The 21,267-nt window shown below is 42.2% G+C and overlaps 1 protein-coding gene across 2 annotated transcripts in view; it reads left to right on the forward strand.

The window, feature by feature from the left end:
- The window catches only part of MOXD1 (monooxygenase DBH like 1), a 761,450-nt gene that overhangs the window by 590,595 nt on the left and 149,588 nt on the right, over positions 1-21,267 (forward strand). For both annotated transcript variants that reach the window (XM_085609291.1, XM_085609290.1), the window contains exon 5: positions 5,446-5,625. In XM_085609291.1, the coding sequence (XP_085465417.1) occupies positions 5,446-5,625 (180 nt within the window). The remainder of the gene's footprint in view (positions 1-5,445; positions 5,626-21,267) is intronic.

Consider the following 21,267-nt stretch of genomic DNA (forward strand, 5'->3'; position numbering starts at 1 on the left):
AATTTTTGTTTGATGTTGCTAAATGTTCATGTCAGATCCAGTGAAAATGGCATTTAGGCCTGGCCTTGGTCTTCACATTAGAGGAGCTCCTCTCGGGTGTTAAATAGAGATTCTTTTTTTGACTGCACAAAAAGAATCCGTATTAAAACTCACTCAGATCAGATGTTTTCCAGTTGAGCATAGAAGCATCTGGTCAATAGAATTTTAACGAATTTGCTTTGTATGCGAAAATGTAATTGGGTCTCTAGTTAGTCAGACAATTAGAATTAGCAGTCATCTTTTCAGAAAGATTACAGCAGATTTAAAGTTATGAGAAAAATCCCTATGAGTAGAGTCTTGCTGATAAGCTAGTGATAGCACATGCTGGGGTGGCAAGTCCTTAGTTGATAGCATTTGCATTGAATGTGTCTATTGAGAGCTAGTTTTTAAAAGAAGGTAGAAGTTTCTTAACTGTTTGTTCTTGAACGATGAACATTTCATAGAAAGTGATTTTCGTTGCTGGTTGAAGGATTGATTGAGAGATACTTGTTGAGCTGTATTGTATTTGTTGCAGAACAATTTACATACACTTCTCAGAGAACTAAGGTGAACTGTAGAGATTTTGGGGCACAGTAATGGTAGAGCCACAACAAATCTTTAGAGGAAATCACAGGCTATGCTATGCGGAGTTAGAATCTTGCCTTTTTAGGTCTTCCTGTGGCAGCTTTTGCTTTTCACTAGCTTATTGTCATCTCAAAAAGAGTGCATTTTAGCTATACTATATACAGAATGGGGTTTGGGTCATCATACTCCATCGACTGCTCTGTTGGAGCGTCATTCACACTTTAGTTTAGCCCACAGCACATGAGTCATAAACTGGGAAACTGGATCAGCCACATTCAGACATCTGTTGGTTTGATTGTGTGAGCCTAAAGGACAACCATTAGATGTGTGGCTTGCCAGACAGTGTGAGTGATAGCATTGTGAATCCTTAGTTTCTCCTGTATCTGGTAGGAACAGTCACTGCTAAGAAAAAAAGTCTACATCAATCTACTCTGCACTTCTTGTTAGGGATTCAGTTGGCTCACAGTGGCTCCTGCTCAGCCTTGCCCTTTTTGTTACCATGACTCATTGACTTCTGTGCACAACCAACAACCAGAAGCTCATCCAATATGCTTGCATACGGTCTTTATTCCAATGTTGAGCACCCAGCAGCTCCTCAAATATGTCTGCCAGTCTTCTAATTTCTTCCAACGGTGAGCATCAACACTATTATTACAATTACTACCATCATCACCACTCTAATCACCACTATCCACATCACCAACATCACTACCACATCCCTCTCAATACTATCTCCATCTTCACCACTCTCATTGCTATCATATGTACTACCACCGTCAAATACTTGTCACCACTATTACCACTACAACTACACTGTCACCTCCACTATCACCAAATGCACCAACACCATTGCCATTGGTGTCATTATCCCCACCACCAACACTATCACCACAACCGTGATGATCAACATAGCCACCGCCTCTACCACCACTTCTATCACCACCACAGCTGCTGCTACCCTTACCAGGCTCACCGTGCCACTGGAACCAAGCTACACCTGGCTGAAGAGCCCTAATATCTACGAAACCAGCACTAGGATGTTTTTTATTCTGGTTCAGGGAGGAGCTGGCCTGGCAGTTCTGGCTGGACTGTTCCCATGAGAATCAGAGTCAAGACTGCTATGCATATGGCTGGGTCCTAACCGAGGTAGCACGGTGCATGAAAAATGATGGATTGGAATGCAGCCTGAGCGATTGCCAGTGGCTGAGATTAAGGCAAGCATTCCATCCATCACCTTATTGTTTTTACCCCTACTATCAACAGCATCACCACCACAATTACCATCATATCCACTATTAGTATACACCACGTCTGTTACCTCCATCACTATCACCATCTCCACTATCACTCCATCCCCAATAATACCACTGTCATCCCCACTGACACTCTTACCAATGAGACTATGATTACCAGTACTATCACTACCAGCATCTTCCCAATTACCACTATCACCACTATTATCACCACCACCATTACTATCACCAACTTCACTTATGCTACTAACATCATCACCAACTAACCATTGGCCTGTTGTCTCATTAGAACAAATCCACTTATGTCCAAAAGCCCCCCCGCTTCTTTCTCATTTTAAGAAGGTTACTATTCATCCAGCAATTAACCTTGGAAGCTAGCATAGTTAGCACATTTTGGAGCCACAACAATTTCTTGTGGAAGCAAATTAACGCTTGACTAGAAACTATTTATTTTTCAATTGTTCACAGGGAATTATTATTTAATATACTTGTGTTGGTACTTCATTATTGCAATCTGACTACAGTGTTAAAAATGAGCGTGCCAGGGGGTTGGGTTTTTATTGAGTTCATAAAATATACCTTCTGTAAACCACTCTAAATTTTGAAGAGGAAATTGCAGATCTTGCCCACTTATTTTCCTCTCCATTTTGAAATAATGACAACTCACATCATGGAAAACAAATTTCTCTCATTGTCAGATAAGCTACTTGTGTCCATACTACATGACATAGGGCCTGATTATGAGTTTCGGCGGTGCGGGAGCCGGCAGGCCACCATGCCATGCTCCTGCATCACTGAGTCTCACTGCCACCCGCACGCCAAGTTATGACTCAAAAGTGGTCTGGTGGGACGGCGGCATGGCAATCCCACAGCGGTGTCTCTTTCAAAGGCGGTGGCACCTTTAAAAAAGGCACCGCAATGGGAACGCTACACAAGGTTCCTGCATGGCATGGACTGTAATGTCCATGCTGTGCATGAACTGAGGTGCATGCACACAGGGGGGCACATGCTGTGCCCTCCTAAGTGCATTCAAATGGTATGAGGCACAAGCATGCCCTGTAGGCCCCCCTTTTGTTTCATCTCTGCCACAGTTTTCATGGCAGTTCAATAGCCATGAAAACCGTGGCAGAGAGGAAACTCATAATATGCTTGGCTGGACTTCGGTAGTCTGTCCAAGCATATTGCGGCCTCAAGAACCCCACTCCGATGCCAGGGAATGGCAGTTTCCTGGCAGCCGCAACGGTCCCAAGTCGTAATGTGGTGGTTGACCACTGCCGTGCCACCATGAGTTTGGTGTTCCTTTTACCGCCAGACTTGTAATTAGGTCTCTATCATTTTAATGTCATATATTCGAGGCCTGACTGGCCGTACAAGCCATTGGGTGTTTCCCCAGGAGGTTTGAAGAGTGTGTTGGTGCTTTTGTTACTGGGGGCCGGTTTAGAAGAAGTGCAACAGTTTTAAAAACACTGCAGTGTTCCTTTTATATCCAATAATTTTCAGACAACAATAAAAGTGCCAGGATAATTCTGGTGATTAATGTTCCTTGCTGGAAAATAGATTTGAGGTTTGTCTAATGGCGGTTTTGACTCATCTAATGTAGCACAGAGGGTTAATATGCCAAAGAGCGTGTACTATTTAGATCTCATAACAGTATTTTATGTGCGTATCTCAGTGGGTTACTGCTTTTGTCACAGAGAATCTTTTATGACTGTGCAGATCATAAGTTACAATTGCAATCGAGGTTAGAAATTTAGGTTTTTTCCCCAGTCTTTCATTATTCATTTGTTTCTAAGAAGGGTTAGTTTGGGTAGAAATCAATTCTTATTAGTAAAATCAACCATAACCACTGTGCTACGTTCTGAATCCTGAGTTTGTGCTTCCCCAGACCAAGGACTCTTAAAAAATGCCTACCAATATGCATGACATGTGAATATTACACCTTGTAGTTCTGTTTGTTCTATGCAAAATGTTCTATACCCTGATGTACACAAATATGATTCATGCTCAGACACCCTGCACTGGTGTGAGAGGCGCTATAAAACAAATGAAATACATGTGAGAGAGGGGCTATGGAGAGATGAGAGGCAATGGTGGAGGGTGACAACAAGGGAGATTAAAGGTACACATACCTGGTTATTTACCCTTTGAGGCCAAGCCTTGGGTGGAAATTCATGTGCACATTTAGTGCATAAACACACTGGCCAATTGAAATATAAATATTAGGATCCAACATTTCTGCTTTGAAAAAGTTCGATAAAAATCAATCATGAAAAGAAGTTTATTTCAAGGTTTTTGGGCCTTACCGAATAGTGGAACTTTTGACCATGTTGCCACAAGAATGTTATAAATGCAATCTAATTGGTGCATAACGTTGAAAAGAGATGTAGATTGAGCCCCTGTACTAATTCACAGTGTGACAGTCTGTCACATGTTGTTCACCTTTCCTGTCACTGTACAAAAAAATCCTGATATGATGTAACTGGAGAAAATACACAGGGCTTGAGTCACAAAGGTGGAATTACACTTTTGTGCAGTGACTCTACTCATAAAAAGATAGGTCTGCTCTATATTTTATGTGCAGAGTTCTCCACCCTGACTGTGGACTCTCTGCCATCATAAAATTACTATTGGTAAAATTAAACTTGTAGCTTGTGAATACCACAACAATAGTAAACTTACACAAAAGGATATGTTTACCTTTGTGAACCAGGCCCACAGATGCTAGATATATAACCTACAATGCAATGGGTAACACACAAAGGGCCAGACGTAGGACCGTTTTTTGCGGTCGCAAATGGGATAGCGGCTCATTTGCTACCACTAAAACGGTGGCGGAAAGCACAAACGCTATTTTGCAAGTCGTGACTTGCAAATTAGCGTTTGTTAGTCGCTATTAGGAGGAGACGTGCCAAGGGCGCCACTTCCCAATAGTGAGTCTAAATGGTATGTTTCATTGTTTTGTGACCGCATTTGCTGTTGCAAATCACTCGCGGTTTACCACCTAGTTCAAGTAGATGGTATGTTACAACCATGAAGGTGTCCTGAGGGGACCCATTACCCTTTGTGAATGTATGCAAAAATATTTTTTAAGATCAGGCAGTGGTCCCCCGGACCACTGCCTGCTCCTAAAAAATGAAACAGAAACGTTTCTTCTTTCTCTTTTAAATGCACCCTGTTTTCCTTTAAGAAAAATGGGCAGCATTTAAAAATAAGACTGCTTTATTTAAAAAGCAGTCACAGACGTGGTAGTCTGCTGATCCCAGCAGGCCACCGTCCCTGCGAGTGCTAACCATTCCCAATGGGTCGCACATTGAGACCTGCCTCATGAATATTGCTGAGGCAGGTAATTTGTGACTACATTAGTAATTGCAAATAGTGTCTGAGACACTGTTGTACATTCTATTTTGAGAGTCACAAATTGCAAATCACAAAACGACGCAATTTGTCACTCACAAAAAGGAAGGGTCATACATCTGGCCCAAAATGTTGTAGTATTATTTCAATATGGCTTACTTGTTACAAATTATTGTAATATTATATGCTGATATTATGCCATTATAGCTCTGTCTGAATTTTATTTTTTCACTAGGTAGAGCCAGTAATACAACAAGGCCATGAAAATCTGGTGCACCATATTTTGCTGTATGAGTGCGGTCAGACCCTGAATGATACACTGCTGGACTATGGTCATGAGTGCTACCATCCAAATATGCCAGATGCCTTCCTTTACTGTGAAACAGTGTTATTTGCCTGGGCCATTGGAGGAGAGGTAGGACTCAACTGTTTCATTTCAAAATAATGATGTTGTATGTTCAGCACTATCATTTGTGTAACTATCAATACTTCACAACTATTTAAAAAAAAAACTGAAATTACATGATGCCACCAGCCGCATCTGGTGCAGGTAAGAGCAGTGGGCCGGTAGGGCTGGGCCAGGGTGGGGCGGGTGGGGGAAGTCAACAGATGACAGAATAGGGAAATTAAATAAAAAAATAAAAACACTTACCTTGAGAGTCGGCAATGTGGCAAGCACAAGATAAGTGTTTTTCTTTTTTAAAATTGTATTTGACCTATTCTGTGGTTGTTAACTTCCCACCCCGCACCCCTGCGCTCTTACCGCCAGCGACTGTTTGCCACACTGAATCTAAATCGATTTTATGAGTTTATGCAGTTCTAACTAAAATGAAGGTTAACTTTCAATTGATATGGTTCATGCAGGTGTTCTTTCCAAAGCAATCTTTTACATATTGCATATTTTTGGTTACGTACATTGTCTTGGATTATATCTTTTAGATATGAGCTTCTCCAAAACCCCTGCAAAACCTTATACATTAATGCTAATGCTCCATATCATACAAGACACTGGGTCCATTCCAATAAAATCTAAACTTATTTTCTTGTCATTATCAACTCCTATGTACAGCAAAACTAAAGGTGGGAAACAGTGCTATTAGGTTATTTATCAATAATGCCTTGTAGGCCCAGTTAAAGAAATATTGGATATTGGATGTTTTCTATGCTGGCACTACCACTCCCATTTAATTCCCATTGGGCCAAAAAGTTGTAGGGGTATTAGTAAAGCAAAGTGTTAGAGAAGTGTGTTTCACATCAAGTAATTACAGTTGTAGACAACCTAACATCAATCTGGTTTTTGCAAGGGCTTCAGCAATGCTGAAAAGTTAAGATGATACGCCATCATTTAAAAAGTTGAAGCCTTGTGTTGTGGCTTTTGTTGATCTAAATGCAGTTTTTTAGAAGCTAATTCTCCCTCTGCAAAATCATGTGGGTTTCAAAGGAAATGTTCTCAGTTGTTCCAAATCTTTGCAAATCAACCACAAAGAGCTTGTGAGGCTGGGTGTTTTCACTTCGGATCCAGTATCCCTTGTGGTGTTCCTAAAAGTTACATTGTGGCTACTACTTTGCTTACTTTCCAAATGGAACCACTGAGTGGCCTTATTTGATGATGTTTGCATTCTGAAAACTTGCCTTTCCAATCTTCTCAACTCAACTTTCTAAACCTTAACCCTGACAATTTGAAATGCATTTTTTTTAACAGGGGAATGGAGATACCTTCAGCAGAGCCACCACAGAAGTTTGCTGAGTGGCCACCACGTTTAATGGGGCCACTCTGCAAAGTGTATGGTTCTTCAAAGAAAAACTTCTTAAAGGTTTTTTTTCTTTTGAAAATCAAAAATTGATGTCTATTGTGAATTTTCTCTTTTCACCTTTTACTTTCCTGTTTGGGACAGCCATGCTTTCCCTGGCAGCCCCAAACAGGAAAAAAAAGTACACCAGAATGGGAAACAACAATTACAATGCAGTCATTACAACACAATTCCTTTACAACACAGTCATTACAACGCAACTGCATTTACATCGCATGCCATTACAACGCAGGCATTACAACGCATGTCACTACAATGCATGCCATTACAAAGCATACCATTACCATTACAACGCATGCTATTACAACACATTATAAGGTAAGTGTTTTAGGGTGGGAATGGGTTTGGGGGTACATGGGAATAGTAATTTGTACCCCTACACTATCCAACCCTTACCCTACTGTTGCATTCACTGGAGTGGTAATAGTAATTTTTACCCCTACACTATCCAACACTTACCCTACTGTTGCACTCACTGAAGTAGGAATAGTAATTTTACCCCTACACTATCCAAAACTTACCCCACTGTTACCCTAAAAGTATTATGCGTTGTAATGGTATGTGTTGTAATAGAATGCGTTGTGAAGGTAGTTTCTAAAAATGCGTTGTAATGGCATGCGCTGTAAAATCATGCATTGTAAAGGTAGTTGCGATGTAAAAACCTTGCTGTAAAGGCATGCATTGTAATTATTTGCGTTGTAGCATCATATATTTCACAAGAATGTCTGACTTTTATAGTGCTGACAGTCTAAGGTACTTTAACCAATTTCTAAATGTCATTTGGCAAGTCAGGGAGACTTCGCTAATGCAAACATGGCGATGCACCTCATTCTAAATAGAGTGGGTAGACTGAGTACCCTGTTTGCAAAAATCTAAATACTACCCTAATGTTGAAATTGTCAGGAAGAGACGGGGTGAGTAAGGCAAAGGGTGGTGGGAAAGTCTGACTGGACATTCGCTATAGTTTGAAAGTTTTAATTGTGGAAGAGGAGTGAGGGCAAGAGGGTAGGTCGGGTGTGTGGTAGGATTTCAGATCCAATTATCAATGTTTATAAAACATGGCATTTAGTGGCTGATGATGGTGAGGTCATGTTGAGTGTGGTTCCCCATGACTCCTCAAAACAATGTGTATGTGTAACTGTGAATAAATGGGATGTTTTTCACCTTGGAGCACTAAGTGACATCAGAGACATCTCAAGCTATACACTTGTTGTCTGTTTGATGTAACCCATAACCCCTCAGCCAGAAACACCCCTCTTATTCACAATTACCCATCTACAACTATATATATAAGGGAAACTGTTCATGTTATGGGTTTTCACATATACATTAAGAGTGAGGGGAGACCATTTGCATTTTAACACTTCAAAGGAAGCAGATCGCATACCCTTTACCCTTTACCATAACTAGATATCACTGGATATTGTGGAATTCTCAATATCATATATAGACTTTATAGTCAATATGAAATTATGGCTGTAGATGCAGGTAATGGGTATCATATTGCTCCACCCTTTCTAACCTTTTATTGGTCAGTTGGAAGAGCAGGTAGCATAGTCACCATCACTTTGACAACAGTATAGCCTATTTCGATACTTGCAGAGATTCTTAGTTATATGCCTCAGGTGCTTCAGGGAAGTGAAAATCTTTTTAATGAATATCTGAGTATTCACAACAATAAAAAACTTAATTTGAGATTAACACTTCAGCGGAAGGCATTCTACCCAAGGAAGAACTTAAAAATTCCATCATGAATCTATCCACTCCAAAAAATAAAGAGGAGGTTAAGTCTTTTTTAGGAATGTTAGAATTTTACAGCAAATTTGTACAGAACTTTGCTAAATGCACATACCACATTCGAGCTCTAATGAAGAATGGAGTGCAAGTTTTTGGGAGTGAGAGCTGTCAGGAAGAATTTGAGGACACCAAGACTGCGTTAGCTACTGCCCCAAATTTGAAAGCATTCGTACCAGGCAGACACACCGTAATAACAACAGATGCCAGTTCAAAAGGATTAGGTGCAGTCATGGTACAATTAGGACAGAGGGGCGAGCTAAAGAGATACATTTTAAAATAGGTGATGTAGTTAGAGCCAAAGCTCCCACTGGAAGAACAAGTTGGTCGAAATTTACTGAACTTATGAGAATTGTGAAACTCTTTAAAAATGCTGTAAAAAATGACGAAGGGAGAATTTGGAACATGGGAAGAGTTGCTAAATGTACTATTCCTGAAAAAGTAGTGATCACCCAGGAAAGTTGCAGCAATGAAGCTTGTGAGAGAGGTAGTAGCCCACTCACAACCAACCGAGGGGGTGCTGAGAATTCTTTCAGGTCAAGTGGAAGGAAAATATGCCGTCCAGGCTATCTTAAGGATTTTGTGGTAACGACTACTTAAATTGTTACTGTTAATTTTGTTTTACAAATGAGTATGCATTTTTCATATTGTGACTTTCTGTCTTCTCACTCTACTCCTTTGGTTTACTTTTTCTCACAGGATGAGAGCTTTCAGTTCTAAAGGAGGGGGATGTGTGGTATCTTCCTTGCATTCTTCTTTCCCTTCCGCTTACCTTTCCCTGTCCCCTTTCTCTGTTCTCTAAATGGTTTGGCCAGAGCACCCTTTGTCTTCGGGCCTGGTGATGTATTTAGAATGTTGATGCCAGGACGTTCTATATTAAGCGCCTGGGTCAGTTGAGGAGAACGTCTCGGATGGTTGCACAGCTGTGTCTGAGGTGTTCACTGAAATAAACCACTGTGTACTCTCCTAATGGCCAGGATTTAAATTATATATTTCGCCATTGAAATCAGAAAAAACAAGCAAAATAATATTATTCATGCATCAAAAATGGACCGCTGCAAACAGTGCACTAAGCAGATAAAGTGCCCATTAGGTAAGTGGTCAATTTCTTATAGTGAAAATCATGAGCGAATCAACGGATTGATAAGGTGCTGTATGTCATAGCATTCAAAGTAATCAGTTTATTGAAAATGCCTGAAATAAGGTAACATTACAAAACCTATGAAACACTATTAACACACACACTAAAAGTCATCAGGAAAGCATATATTGTGGTTCATAAACACTTATATTGAACAGATAAGATCATTATGATTAATACTTAAAATGGGTTAGCCAATATGTCAAGAGACGGACCAAATAATCACTAATACTGTGAACACACCTAATATATTCCTTTAAATGACTTAGGAAAGGGACACTGCCCCTGCTGTTGCTGCAGCCTTGGGAGACTTAGGACTGCACGTCCCAGAAGCACCTTGTGCAGGGGGTGAGTATTTCCTAGCAGAAGTTGCTACACAGCACCACGTTCCTTCTCACTGCACACAACACCACACCACCGCTGCAGCCTTGGGGAACTTAGGGCCACAGGTCCCAGAAGCACCTCATGCAAGTGAGGAGTGTTTGACAGCGGAAGGTGCTACAAAGCACCGGCTCACACCCGCTGTGCGGGACACTGCACCTGTTGTTGCCACTTTTTGGGGGACGTTGGAACAAAGGTCCTAGAAACACCATGTGCAGGGGAGTAGTACCTGACAGTGGAAGGTGCTACAAAGCGCTGTGCTTACTCCAGCTGTGTGGGATGCATGCAGGCCTGTGCCTGTTGGAGCCTGGAGTAGGCTGGGCAGGGCATCCCCTCTTTGGCCTAAGATCTTGGAGGTAATGTTTTAAAGTATATTTGTGTGCCTCAATCATTCTAGCATACAAATGGGCAAGAGAAAAGTTGTAGGAGGGTTCTCTATTTCAACCCCTCCTCCTAAAAATGCCTCAATAGAAATGATGTTACGTTCTGTTATATCCACCGAATTTGAACTAACAGAGAGGAGACTGTCTGTTGGTTCGGGCATGATATCTGGCATAAAATGTAGCCCCTTATAAACAAACATGATGGGATCATCATCTACTGCCTCTTCCCAAGTGAATATTGGACAGGTCCAAGTTGCTAATCCATTTTCTCCTGCAAACTATCCACAGCCAGCTATGATTGCTAAACTGTTCAGGCGGACAGAACGAAACAGTCCCATGCTGGTTGCTAGCCAAACCAATCTCCCCCCTACGCCTACTGTCTTAGTACAGTCATCTTTATTACCTGAGAAGGTCAAAGAAGGAGAGACCACTTCTAAAACGCTTTGGGCTATACAATTGTTGGAGGATTGCCTTGTTAAAATTAAGGAAATCCTACTAGCAGAGGCTTCTCCTGTTATAGACTGCCTGACAGCATTGATCAAGGACTTAATGATGTAAAGCAATTCCAGACTCTAGCTACTCAAGTCTTAAGGGTGGCCCCTTGGCCTAGCCAGGGTCGTATTCCTAGTCGATGTCCCCCATCTGTCATAGGTTTGCAGTACTTACCAGTACCAATTTAGATAGCCATCAACCAGTCCATCTAATCCATTTTCAGTCGGAGTCGCAACTGCCTGTAACCTCTGTCCACCTCAAGGTAAAAACGTCAGCCATCATGTGGGGTCAAAAAGTTGCAAAGTTACTTCCTTAGGAAATACTGGAGCTAGGGGACCTCCCCAAAGTTACATCCATCCTGTGATCAATCTTCCACCTGCATCTTGCCCTTATTTGACAATATAAACTTGAGTCCCCTCTCTGCGTGAGGACCAGAGGGAATCTTATGAAGAACTCACCAATAAAACACTGAACTTGCTCACATGGTATAAGGACTTTTCCTTTTATTCTGGCAAATATGATCCTACTGACTCGTAGGGTGGGATGGATTGGACCAGGGCAGGTGGACCACTTAAGTGACTGTGTCATCATTAGTTTTAGATCTACCACTGGTAGTGCAGACCCTACTCTTTGGTGAACTGAGCAATTGGATAGCCGGTGCCAAGTACTAATTTAATGCCATTAGGCTATTTTTATAAACCAAGCTACTATTCCCGGCTGGACTCTACTTTGCAGAAACAAAGAGTCTGTCTACCATTTGTACCTTGTTGTGTCACCACACTCCCTTAAGTAATCATGATGTATACAGAGTCACCATCTCCAACTGTTTCGGTGTTCTAGCAGGTGTGGACTGTCTCACCTGTGATATCTGTGATTCCCAGATTTTCACATTTAATGTCAGCATAGTGGAGAATGGTATTGGAGGTACTTCTTATCAGGGTGTTGGGAAGGTACAGCAGACTGATGTTAATCATTGTGTTTGCAAAGTAAAATGTGCACAAACAATTAGGTCCCGGACTAGGCTTGAATATGTTAGTATCACAAGAAGAGCAGAAGCAGGGCTACTAACAATCTATCAATCAATCAGGGAATTGCAAGTGTGCTACTCACCCGTGAGGGTCTCAAGGCACTGAGAGGGTGGTCCGCAGATCTGTTTAGCCGAAGAGCCAGGTCTTGAGGGTCTTCCTGAAGGTGTTCAGAGAGGGTGTGCGTCTCATGTCTGCCGGTAGCTCGTTCCAGGTCTTGGCTGCAATGTGAGAGAAGGATCTACCGCCTGCTCTGGCTCTGTGGATACACGGGGTTTCGGCCAATGCGAGGTTGGAAGATCGGAGGTTTATTTTGGGTACGTGGAAGTTGGGTCTGTCGTTGAGGTATTTGGATCTGTTGTTGTGTAGGGATTTGTAGGCGTGAGTAAGGATTTTGAAAGTGACTCTTTTCTCCACGGGGAGCCAGTGGAGACTTCGTAGGTGTTGGCTGATGTGTTCGTGTCGGGGTAGGCAGAGGACGAGTCTGACGGTGGTGTTCTGTATTGTTTGGAGTTTGCGGAGTAGGGACTTATTGATACCGGCATAGTGCGCGTTTCGATAGTCCAGTCTGCTGGGGATGAGTGCGTGGGTGACTGTCTTCCTTGACTCATGGGGGATCCACTTGAAGGTCTTGCGGAGGATGCAGATGGTGATGAAGCAGCTGGAGGTGACGGCGTTGACCTGTCGGTTCATGGTGAGTGATGAGTCGAGTACGATGCCGAGGTTCTTGGCGTGGTCTGAGGGGCCACTAATCACTCCATAGAGTTGTCTGGGTATGAGCAGAAAATAGCCACCACAGGGTCAGAAAAGCAAAATCAATGAGAAGATTCTAGTCACAACTTAATACCAAAGCCTCGATGTGGTCTCACTAACAGCATGGGGGATAGACATCTAGGGACAGTGCTACTATACCCACTGTGGTTAAAACAATAGAGGACTGGGGCATGCCACCCTGTCCAGGAAATTATGGCATCCTGTCATAAGTAACATATCTACCCCTACTAAGCTAGGTTCATGGAACGTAGCGGGGCTAGTATGCAAACTAAACTCCCTATATTGGTGTCAATTTATAGGCAAGTATGACCTTTGTCTCTTTCAATAGACTCGGTCTTTAAAACCTGTGTTTCATACAGGCTTTGTTAACTTCAACCAGGAAGCTCTAACAACGGGAAAGGGCAGGCCCTTCGGGAGACTTACGATATGGGTTAGTACCGTGTTTACTTGTGTGGCTAAGGAGATGAAGAAGGGTTCTCCTGATATTCTGTGTACAAGTTTGGCATTCCGTCAGAATGTAGTTTCCAACATTTACAATGTGTATTGCAGATCTGCCAGGAATAAAGCTGAATCCCCAGTTTTAGAGTTACTGAACTCCCACTTAGCAACACTACCGTTTGAGGTATTAAAAGTCATAGGTGGTGACATTAATTGTCAATTCGAACCCCTTGATGCTAATAGTGAAGCTGTCACCCATAAGGAATATAGAGTGTGGTCAATAACAGAATTGGTAATACCCCCATTAAGAAATGGTCCCCCAGAACTTGAATTAAATGCACTAACACTTAATCAGGGTCTACGAGCCTGTAACTGCAGAACTATTTCAAATAGGGAGGGAAATCACACCTCCAACTGCATCCAAGGTACTAGCCTTATTGATTATATACTGGTGGATGTAAGGATGTCATCAAACTTAATTAGCATGGCCGCAATACTCCGACAAGATAGGGATCACAATGCTCTAATCTTTGCTCTTGGGATTTCTGCTCGCATTAGCCAAGCTAACTGCATTGAGCTAGACTGACTAGTACTTGGTGCAGAGTTAAGTGGAGTGTAATGACTCAGTCCAAAGAGCTAGTTGTGGCGATTAATAGACAAGTTGCCAAAAGCATTAGGGGTTTGCTTCTCTTCGATCTGGTACTAGACCAAATGGAAACCTTAGAAAGGATTAGCAACATACATAATTAGATGTACAGGCCGTAGGTAGGAAAAGTCCCATCAACTGATATAATAAAGAATGCAACCAGGGCTGCATTCACTGATGAAATAAAGCAGCAAGATATTATGCTGATAATAGGCATGAGGGCGGTGTACAAAAACACTGTCAAAGAAGCAAAAAGAGCTTGAGAGTGTGGGAAATGGGAAGTATTGTTGGCCGTGGCCAAAGGTGGGGACATTCGATCCTTTTGCAATATTGTGTCCAATGGTAGTCGAGAGGAGTATTGCTCCATCAAGAATCATACTGCAGCCCTGTTTCACTCTTTTCCAGCTTGTATTCTACATGGCAGATTTTAACGTCCGTCAAAATGGTCTACTAGGCCCAAAAACAGCAAAAACGATTGGTGTGAGTGAATGTGCGGTGATCCCCCTTATTTCAACCCTGGAAATAAATAATGCAATTAAGAAGATCGCTCTTAATAAAGCACCAGGGCTAGATAAGATCCCGAGTGACTTGTAAGTAGATGAGATTGATATTTGGAGCCTTTACTTCACGTTGTATTTAAATGCCATCATGAAAGGGGCACGCAGCCCTGTATCTTGGACAGGGGCAGAAATAATACCGATTTACAAAAAGGTTTCTTATTCGCCCCGACAAACTATAGGCCCATAAACCTTATAGATAGCTCCCAAAAGTTGTTTAATAGAAGTATTTTCAATAGGCTGCAAGAGTGGTTGACTCTAAATGAGATATTGACCCCCTTGCAAGCTGGTTTCCCGAGAATGCACTGCCACTATAGATCAAGTGTTCCGACTCCTACTTTTATTTTGGAAAACAGTAGTTCAAGGGGATGGTCGTCTCTATGTTGTCTTCGTAGAGCTATGGTCTGCATTTGACCTAGTGCCTAGAGCCACACTCTAGCAGGTGCTAGCAGATGTAAAGGTTCACAACTATCTCATGGATCTTATTATTAGCCTTCACAAACACAATTCTGCACAGATCAGATGTTGCCAACAGAGCAAATTGTCTGACCCATTCCATGTTAATAGATGGGATAGTCAGGGCTGTGTTCTTGCCCCCGCTCTATTTACATTATTTACCAATAACCTGGTAGCCTACCTGGACCAATGTGAGAAGAATGCCCCAAGTCTGGCAAGCACTAAGGTCCCTGCACTTATAATTGCAGATGATATGTTTTTACTCTCTAAATCACCAATGAAGTTGCAAAAAACTCTAAATCACTTTGATTGCTTCTGCAGACAGAGGGGCTTGGAAATTAAGTAGGGAAAACTAAGTACATGGTATTAAATCCCTACCATTCCACAAGATCTAATCCCACATTGAAGGGGACCCTTTTGGTACATGTGCATACCTTCTAATATCCAGGGATCAGATTAACAGAGCACCTCGACTGGCTTACTGACATCGTACAGCATAGGATTAAACTTGAACAATCCACCAGAGGAATGTTGAAAAAGCATCGAGGAAATCAATTCCACCCTATTTCCCTGGCACTCCAAATTTTAAACCATCAGGCCATAGGAACAGCTCTACATGGTGCGGAGCTATGGTTGTACCAGAATGTGACTGCCCTGGTGGCAGTTGAAAATCGATATCTGTGCCAACTGATAGATCTCCTTATTATTACCACCTTGCTCCTCTCAGGCTAGACATGGGTCTCAGACCAATCTACTATGGGATTAGAGTGAGACCTATCCTGTATTGGAGAAGGATCTGGACCACCCTTGAGTTATGCTCTTATCGACAGGTCCAAGAAGAAGTTCTCCGCAACTCGTGATCAGGTAACATTCTCTGGATTAAGTATGTAAAAGAGCCACTCATAATGATCAGGAGTGAGAGAATATGGGCTGCCCCCAGGGAGGTCTGTGTGACCACTAAACTATCCATTAAGAGTAATGACTGGCAGTACAAAAGAGATTCATGCAGGGGCAGTGTAAATTAGGTTCTCTAACTGACATCTTCATTATGATGAAGGATGAATTTAAAGAAGAGCGGTTTTTAGACAAGATTGAATCTGTAGCTGCCAGGAAGTTCTTTTTCCAATTTCGATATGGGACCCTCCCACTTCTATCAATTACTGCTCCGCGGGCACGCCACTTTAGGACAGCAGACTGGCCCAGTCCCTCCTGTGGAGTGTCCAAGGAAAGAGTTGGACATGCCTTATCTTTCTGCCCACATGCCTTATCTTTCTGCTCAGCCTATTCGAGAGGCAGGAAAAAAATGGATTATACCAATGTGCCGAAACTTAGGTGTTAAGTGACATAAGAAGGTATTAATAATTTTGAAATTTGACACCAGGCAATGCATTGTCTTTGCAGTCTCTCGGTATTTGCTGATGATGTGGAGAAAAAGGCGGAAGCTGAGGATCCAGCAAATAGAATCTGGCACTACTGAAGTAATGCATGTGCACTAAACATTTTATTTTATCAAGAATTACCGCATTTTATTAGAACGAGGGTACAAATCAAGATTCTAGTAGCATTATAATGGAATCTGCACAAATCTTATATTTGTCTTAACAAGATGAAACTTTTAATGTATGAATTTTATGGTTTTATTTAAAAAATATTTATTGTATTTTTGCTTTACCTGTTGTAAAGATTTTATCAATTTAGGGCCAGAGTACGATGCGGTTTGGAAGGCCTCCTAACGGCATTTTCTCCATCCGAATCAGATAGGGAACGTATCTTTCAGACCGAATCGAAAAGGCTTCCGACCAACCAATTACAATGTGAGTTAGGCGTTAGTAATATCTTAATCCAAACCCGATGGCATTCGGAATGACCGAGCAGTTGGAAGCAGACTCATACATCTCTACGGGCCGCGTTTCCGAACGACCGATTACGATGCTGGATTCGGACTGCTGTTCCAAATCGCGCCGTCCGACTTGAATCACCAGTCGGAATCAGACTTTAAGGGCATGTAGCAGGCCCCCCTGCCCCTGGAGCCCTCCCAATCGGGCCTGTGTGGGTACCCATGGATCCCCCCTTACCAGCCATGCACAGTGTGGCAGGCACCAGTGGATGCCCGCCACAGGGTGCCCTATTTTCCTCAGCCACCTCTTTCTTCAATGGGAGCCTATGCATTTGGGTGGGCGGAATTTGCGAAATTCACTTTTGCAAATTATCGCGAAAATGTTAAAAATCTCCGCAAACATGCGGAAATATCGCAAAGATGCGGAAGTGCTTTTCCCGCCCGTTCGCGATATTTTCTGCATGGTCGCGGCTCGCCAACTTACCCATGTGGTTGCTCGCGGGCGCGGCCATCTTGTTTTCAGTTGTCTCGTGGTGCATGATCGCGAGAAGAAAGACGTGATCGCGCGACAAATGACGTCACTGCGGGCGCGAACTGTCGCGAGACAGCACAAATGGCTACCAACAATCCAACATCTCATGGAGAACGCGACCGGATCGGGAAAACTTGTCGGCAAACGCGGGGATTCAGGTAAGGCGATCGCGCGCACGCGAGAATGTATTATTTTACAGCGCGAGCAAGAAACAAATTATCGCTAAGCTGCGGAATGCGAAAATTTAGACATTTTCGCGCTTTCCGCGGAACGCGAAAATGTCAAAATATCGCAATTTCCGCGACCGGAACAGAATTTTAGCCCAGGCCTAGTCGTAGCATAGGCTCCCATTGAAGTCAATGAAAGTCTGACTGAATCGTATCTGGAAACATCCGGAGACATCGGAATCGGTCGGTCGGACTCTCCCGACCTGGGTCGGTCAGGAACCATTCCCAAACCGATTCGGTCGGAATGATTTCCAAACTGCATTGTACTCGAGCCTTTAGTCTGTGTTTTTATTATGTTAATTTACGGCAACTCGCTGAAATAAAGATTTATGATCGATATGTACGAAGATTTAGGAATTGTAACTCTATTTTGTGTTGTATGTGCTAGAGTGCACCTACTCTACACTCTATATTCTTGGAATTATGACAATTAAGGAAAATAGATCAAGAATATCTCAGAACAACTAGAAATGCAATATGTTGTACAGTTGGGTGAAGCATTAAAAAAAAGAAAAATACACACATGTGATCCAAAACACATGGTGGCCTGCGAGACTATGTAAAAGGCTTCATTCATTAGAAGCACACAGCTGCACATGATTATTATACATTACCTAAACAGAAAGATTAAAATCTGAAAATGTAATGCAATTTAAAAAACAATACATCCATTCATTAGTTTTATAAATAATTCAAAGCTTCCCCCTTCAGGTTCACTCAGTAGAGAGGCTCATGTTGGACAAGTGGTAGACATTACATAGTATACCTTCTGGTGTGTAAGAAAGCGAGAGAACACACTAGGTTGTCCCTGCCTGTTTTTTGTATTGTGGCCTTGCAGGATTTGTGTTCACCCAAATCTTAAAAACGGACCACAGGGAAAATTGCAAGCGAGGCAACATTTGAGGTTTGATCGTTCTTCCCTGACCATGCTAATTGCAAAGAATTGGAATGGGGCAGGATTAACAATCCCCTTTCTACTGTGAAAATAATGAATGCTTACTAAAAGGGGACTCTGTCAGACACTACGAGTAAGCTCATTTATAACTGTTTGAAGATGTGTCATTCGTGTGCCTATTATACATGCTACTTGTCACTGAAATGAGAAAAGAATAAAAGTAATGATTTAACCAAATATTTGAAATTGAAAAACTGAGATCATGTGGAATAAAAGCAGTTTAAAGCACAAACATTTCCATTCTGGTCAGGAAAAGAATCCATTCAGTTATTAGATTAGGTTAGGAGAAAATATAATAGGATTTTAAAAATTCATATGTGTTGCTGAACCAGGTGCATTAACTTTCCAATCATGAAAAGCCACATTAAGATTGTAAAAAACTAAATTGTGCCAATGGAAAAAAATCCATTACGCTATTATTTCCAGGAAATGGTTACGTGCAATAATATTTGCATAACTAATAACTCCTGTGGAGGAAACAAAGGTGTAAAGCACTGCAAGACAGGTTGAGGCGAAGGAAGGATAAGAGGGTTAACAACCTTAGTGAGTTATGAGGGACAGCCACACATTCATATTATATCTGACTCTTATTAGAATAACATTTTGATGTTAGGCAAAATATCTCTCTACAAATACTCGACTAATGTAATAATTTAGAAAACTCATGCGCCATCTGATTTATGGACATGTTGTGTCCATGACCACAAAAATTTAGACTTCATCCTGGCAGGCTCCACATTAGATAAATATTTGATGAGCTACAGCTTTCATAAATGTAGATCCACGTTAATACTTATTTTAGAGTTTTATACTCAATATGGATTTGAGCATGCAGCCTTAAAATGATCCAAACAACTTTTTTAATCATGAGTTCTAAAAAACCATAAAAAGGGAATTCTTAAAAAAGAAAATACTGACTGGCCCCAATATTATTAATGTTGGACCATAGATTTCTTCCTCTTTTTACTGGCCCCGTTTTTGTTGGCTTTTAGGACTTCATGCACTTTACCCAAGCTAATCAGTGGTTCAGTGCTTGTGCACTCCCTTGAAAACATTGAAAAATTGGTATGCACCAGATTGGTAAATTTAACCTACCTATCAGACATTAGTTTATGGTACCACTTGTACCCAGGGCCTGAAAATTAAATGCTAGTGGGCTGCAGTGCTCATTGTGCCATCTAATAAAGCAGCACTATAAAACATGTCTCAAACCTGTCACTGGAGCCGGTACTGCCATTTCAGCCTGGTAAAATAAACCTTTTGCAAGGCATGAAAGTTTGTTTTTAATACTTATAAGTTACTCCTTAGGCAGGGTGCATGGTATCTAAAAGTAGAAAACGTGTACGGGATTTTCATTATATTAAGTCTATCTATCACATAGAATAGCACTGGGTTACTTTATTGTACTTAAGAAGTTCTAACTTCCGTTTTGGAGCTGATGGAGAAATACTTCTTCCACTGATTTGAATTGTAATTTTAAATCCTCCTTAATTGTAAAGTCCGATTTTAAGTTACCATTCTGAAAATGCCACTTCAACAAAGTTGCCATTTTCCTACCTAAACCAAATGTGCTTTCTGCCATTCAGGGTTACACGATTGTGAATAGCGTTCCTGAGGTAGTTGCATATTCCTCCCAGATATGGGAACAAAAGGGCCTTGGATGTAGGGCAGGGTTATTCCCTCCTGAACAAGAAGGCCTAGGAGGTTGTACTCAACCCTTCCTGAGCTTCAAAGGGTAGTCTAAGGGTTGTGCCCACCCTCATCCTAACTTCTGAAGCTGCCGGCCCTGCCACTAACAAATGCAGCTCACATCTAGGCCTGCTTGCCTTTATCTCCCTAGACAGATTGGAGTCAAACCCAGGAAAAGAAGGTTAGAAAAAGGAATCACCTCCTCTGCCCACAGACTGACACTGGGCATAAGAATGGCTCCCCACAACCTCTCATGAGAGCACTCCTGGACCTGTATACGGCTCGGAAGAAGGAGTGCCCTGGTGTCTGGACCTGCATGCCTTGAAATCAGGATCCCCAGACATGACTCTATGGGTACGCTAGCCTCCTGTTTTAGCTACAGGGACACAATACGCTTCCATAGGATTTCCCTGCAACTGCCAATCTGACCAGAAGCATTTGGACCTGTCTAAGCCCTGCTGCTGGCCTCTGCTGGAGTGAGTCTTGATCCCCAAGATGTGCCCCATATGTCCTGCTCCTTTGACTGATATAAGAGTGCACTCTTCCTGCTTCAAAAGCATGCTCCAGATAAAAATACAGAAGTTTAGGGTCTTCATGCCTGTGAATGGGCTTCTCACATCAGCAACTGTTGCTGCATCTCCCTCCAACGTGAAGGTTCCAACGACAGCCTGCTCTTCACGCCAAACAGCGACTGACTGCATCTTCCACCAACACAAAGCTCCAGCAATGGCCTGCTCCCTGCACCGGCAGTGATCTTCTCGAGTTCCCACAAAATCAAAGCTCTAGCTGAGGCTCCTCATATGGACTTGAACTTTTGGAAGGTAAAGTCTTCACTGGGATGCACCTGCTTCCTGTATCCGGCCTGCAATCCATCGCGTTCGGCTGAACTTATGACTTTGATCTGGTCCAGCGTGACTAG

This window comes from Triturus cristatus, chromosome 6 (genome assembly GCF_964204655.1).
Source record: "Triturus cristatus chromosome 6, aTriCri1.1, whole genome shotgun sequence".
Classification (NCBI taxonomy): Eukaryota; Metazoa; Chordata; class Amphibia; order Caudata; family Salamandridae; genus Triturus; species Triturus cristatus.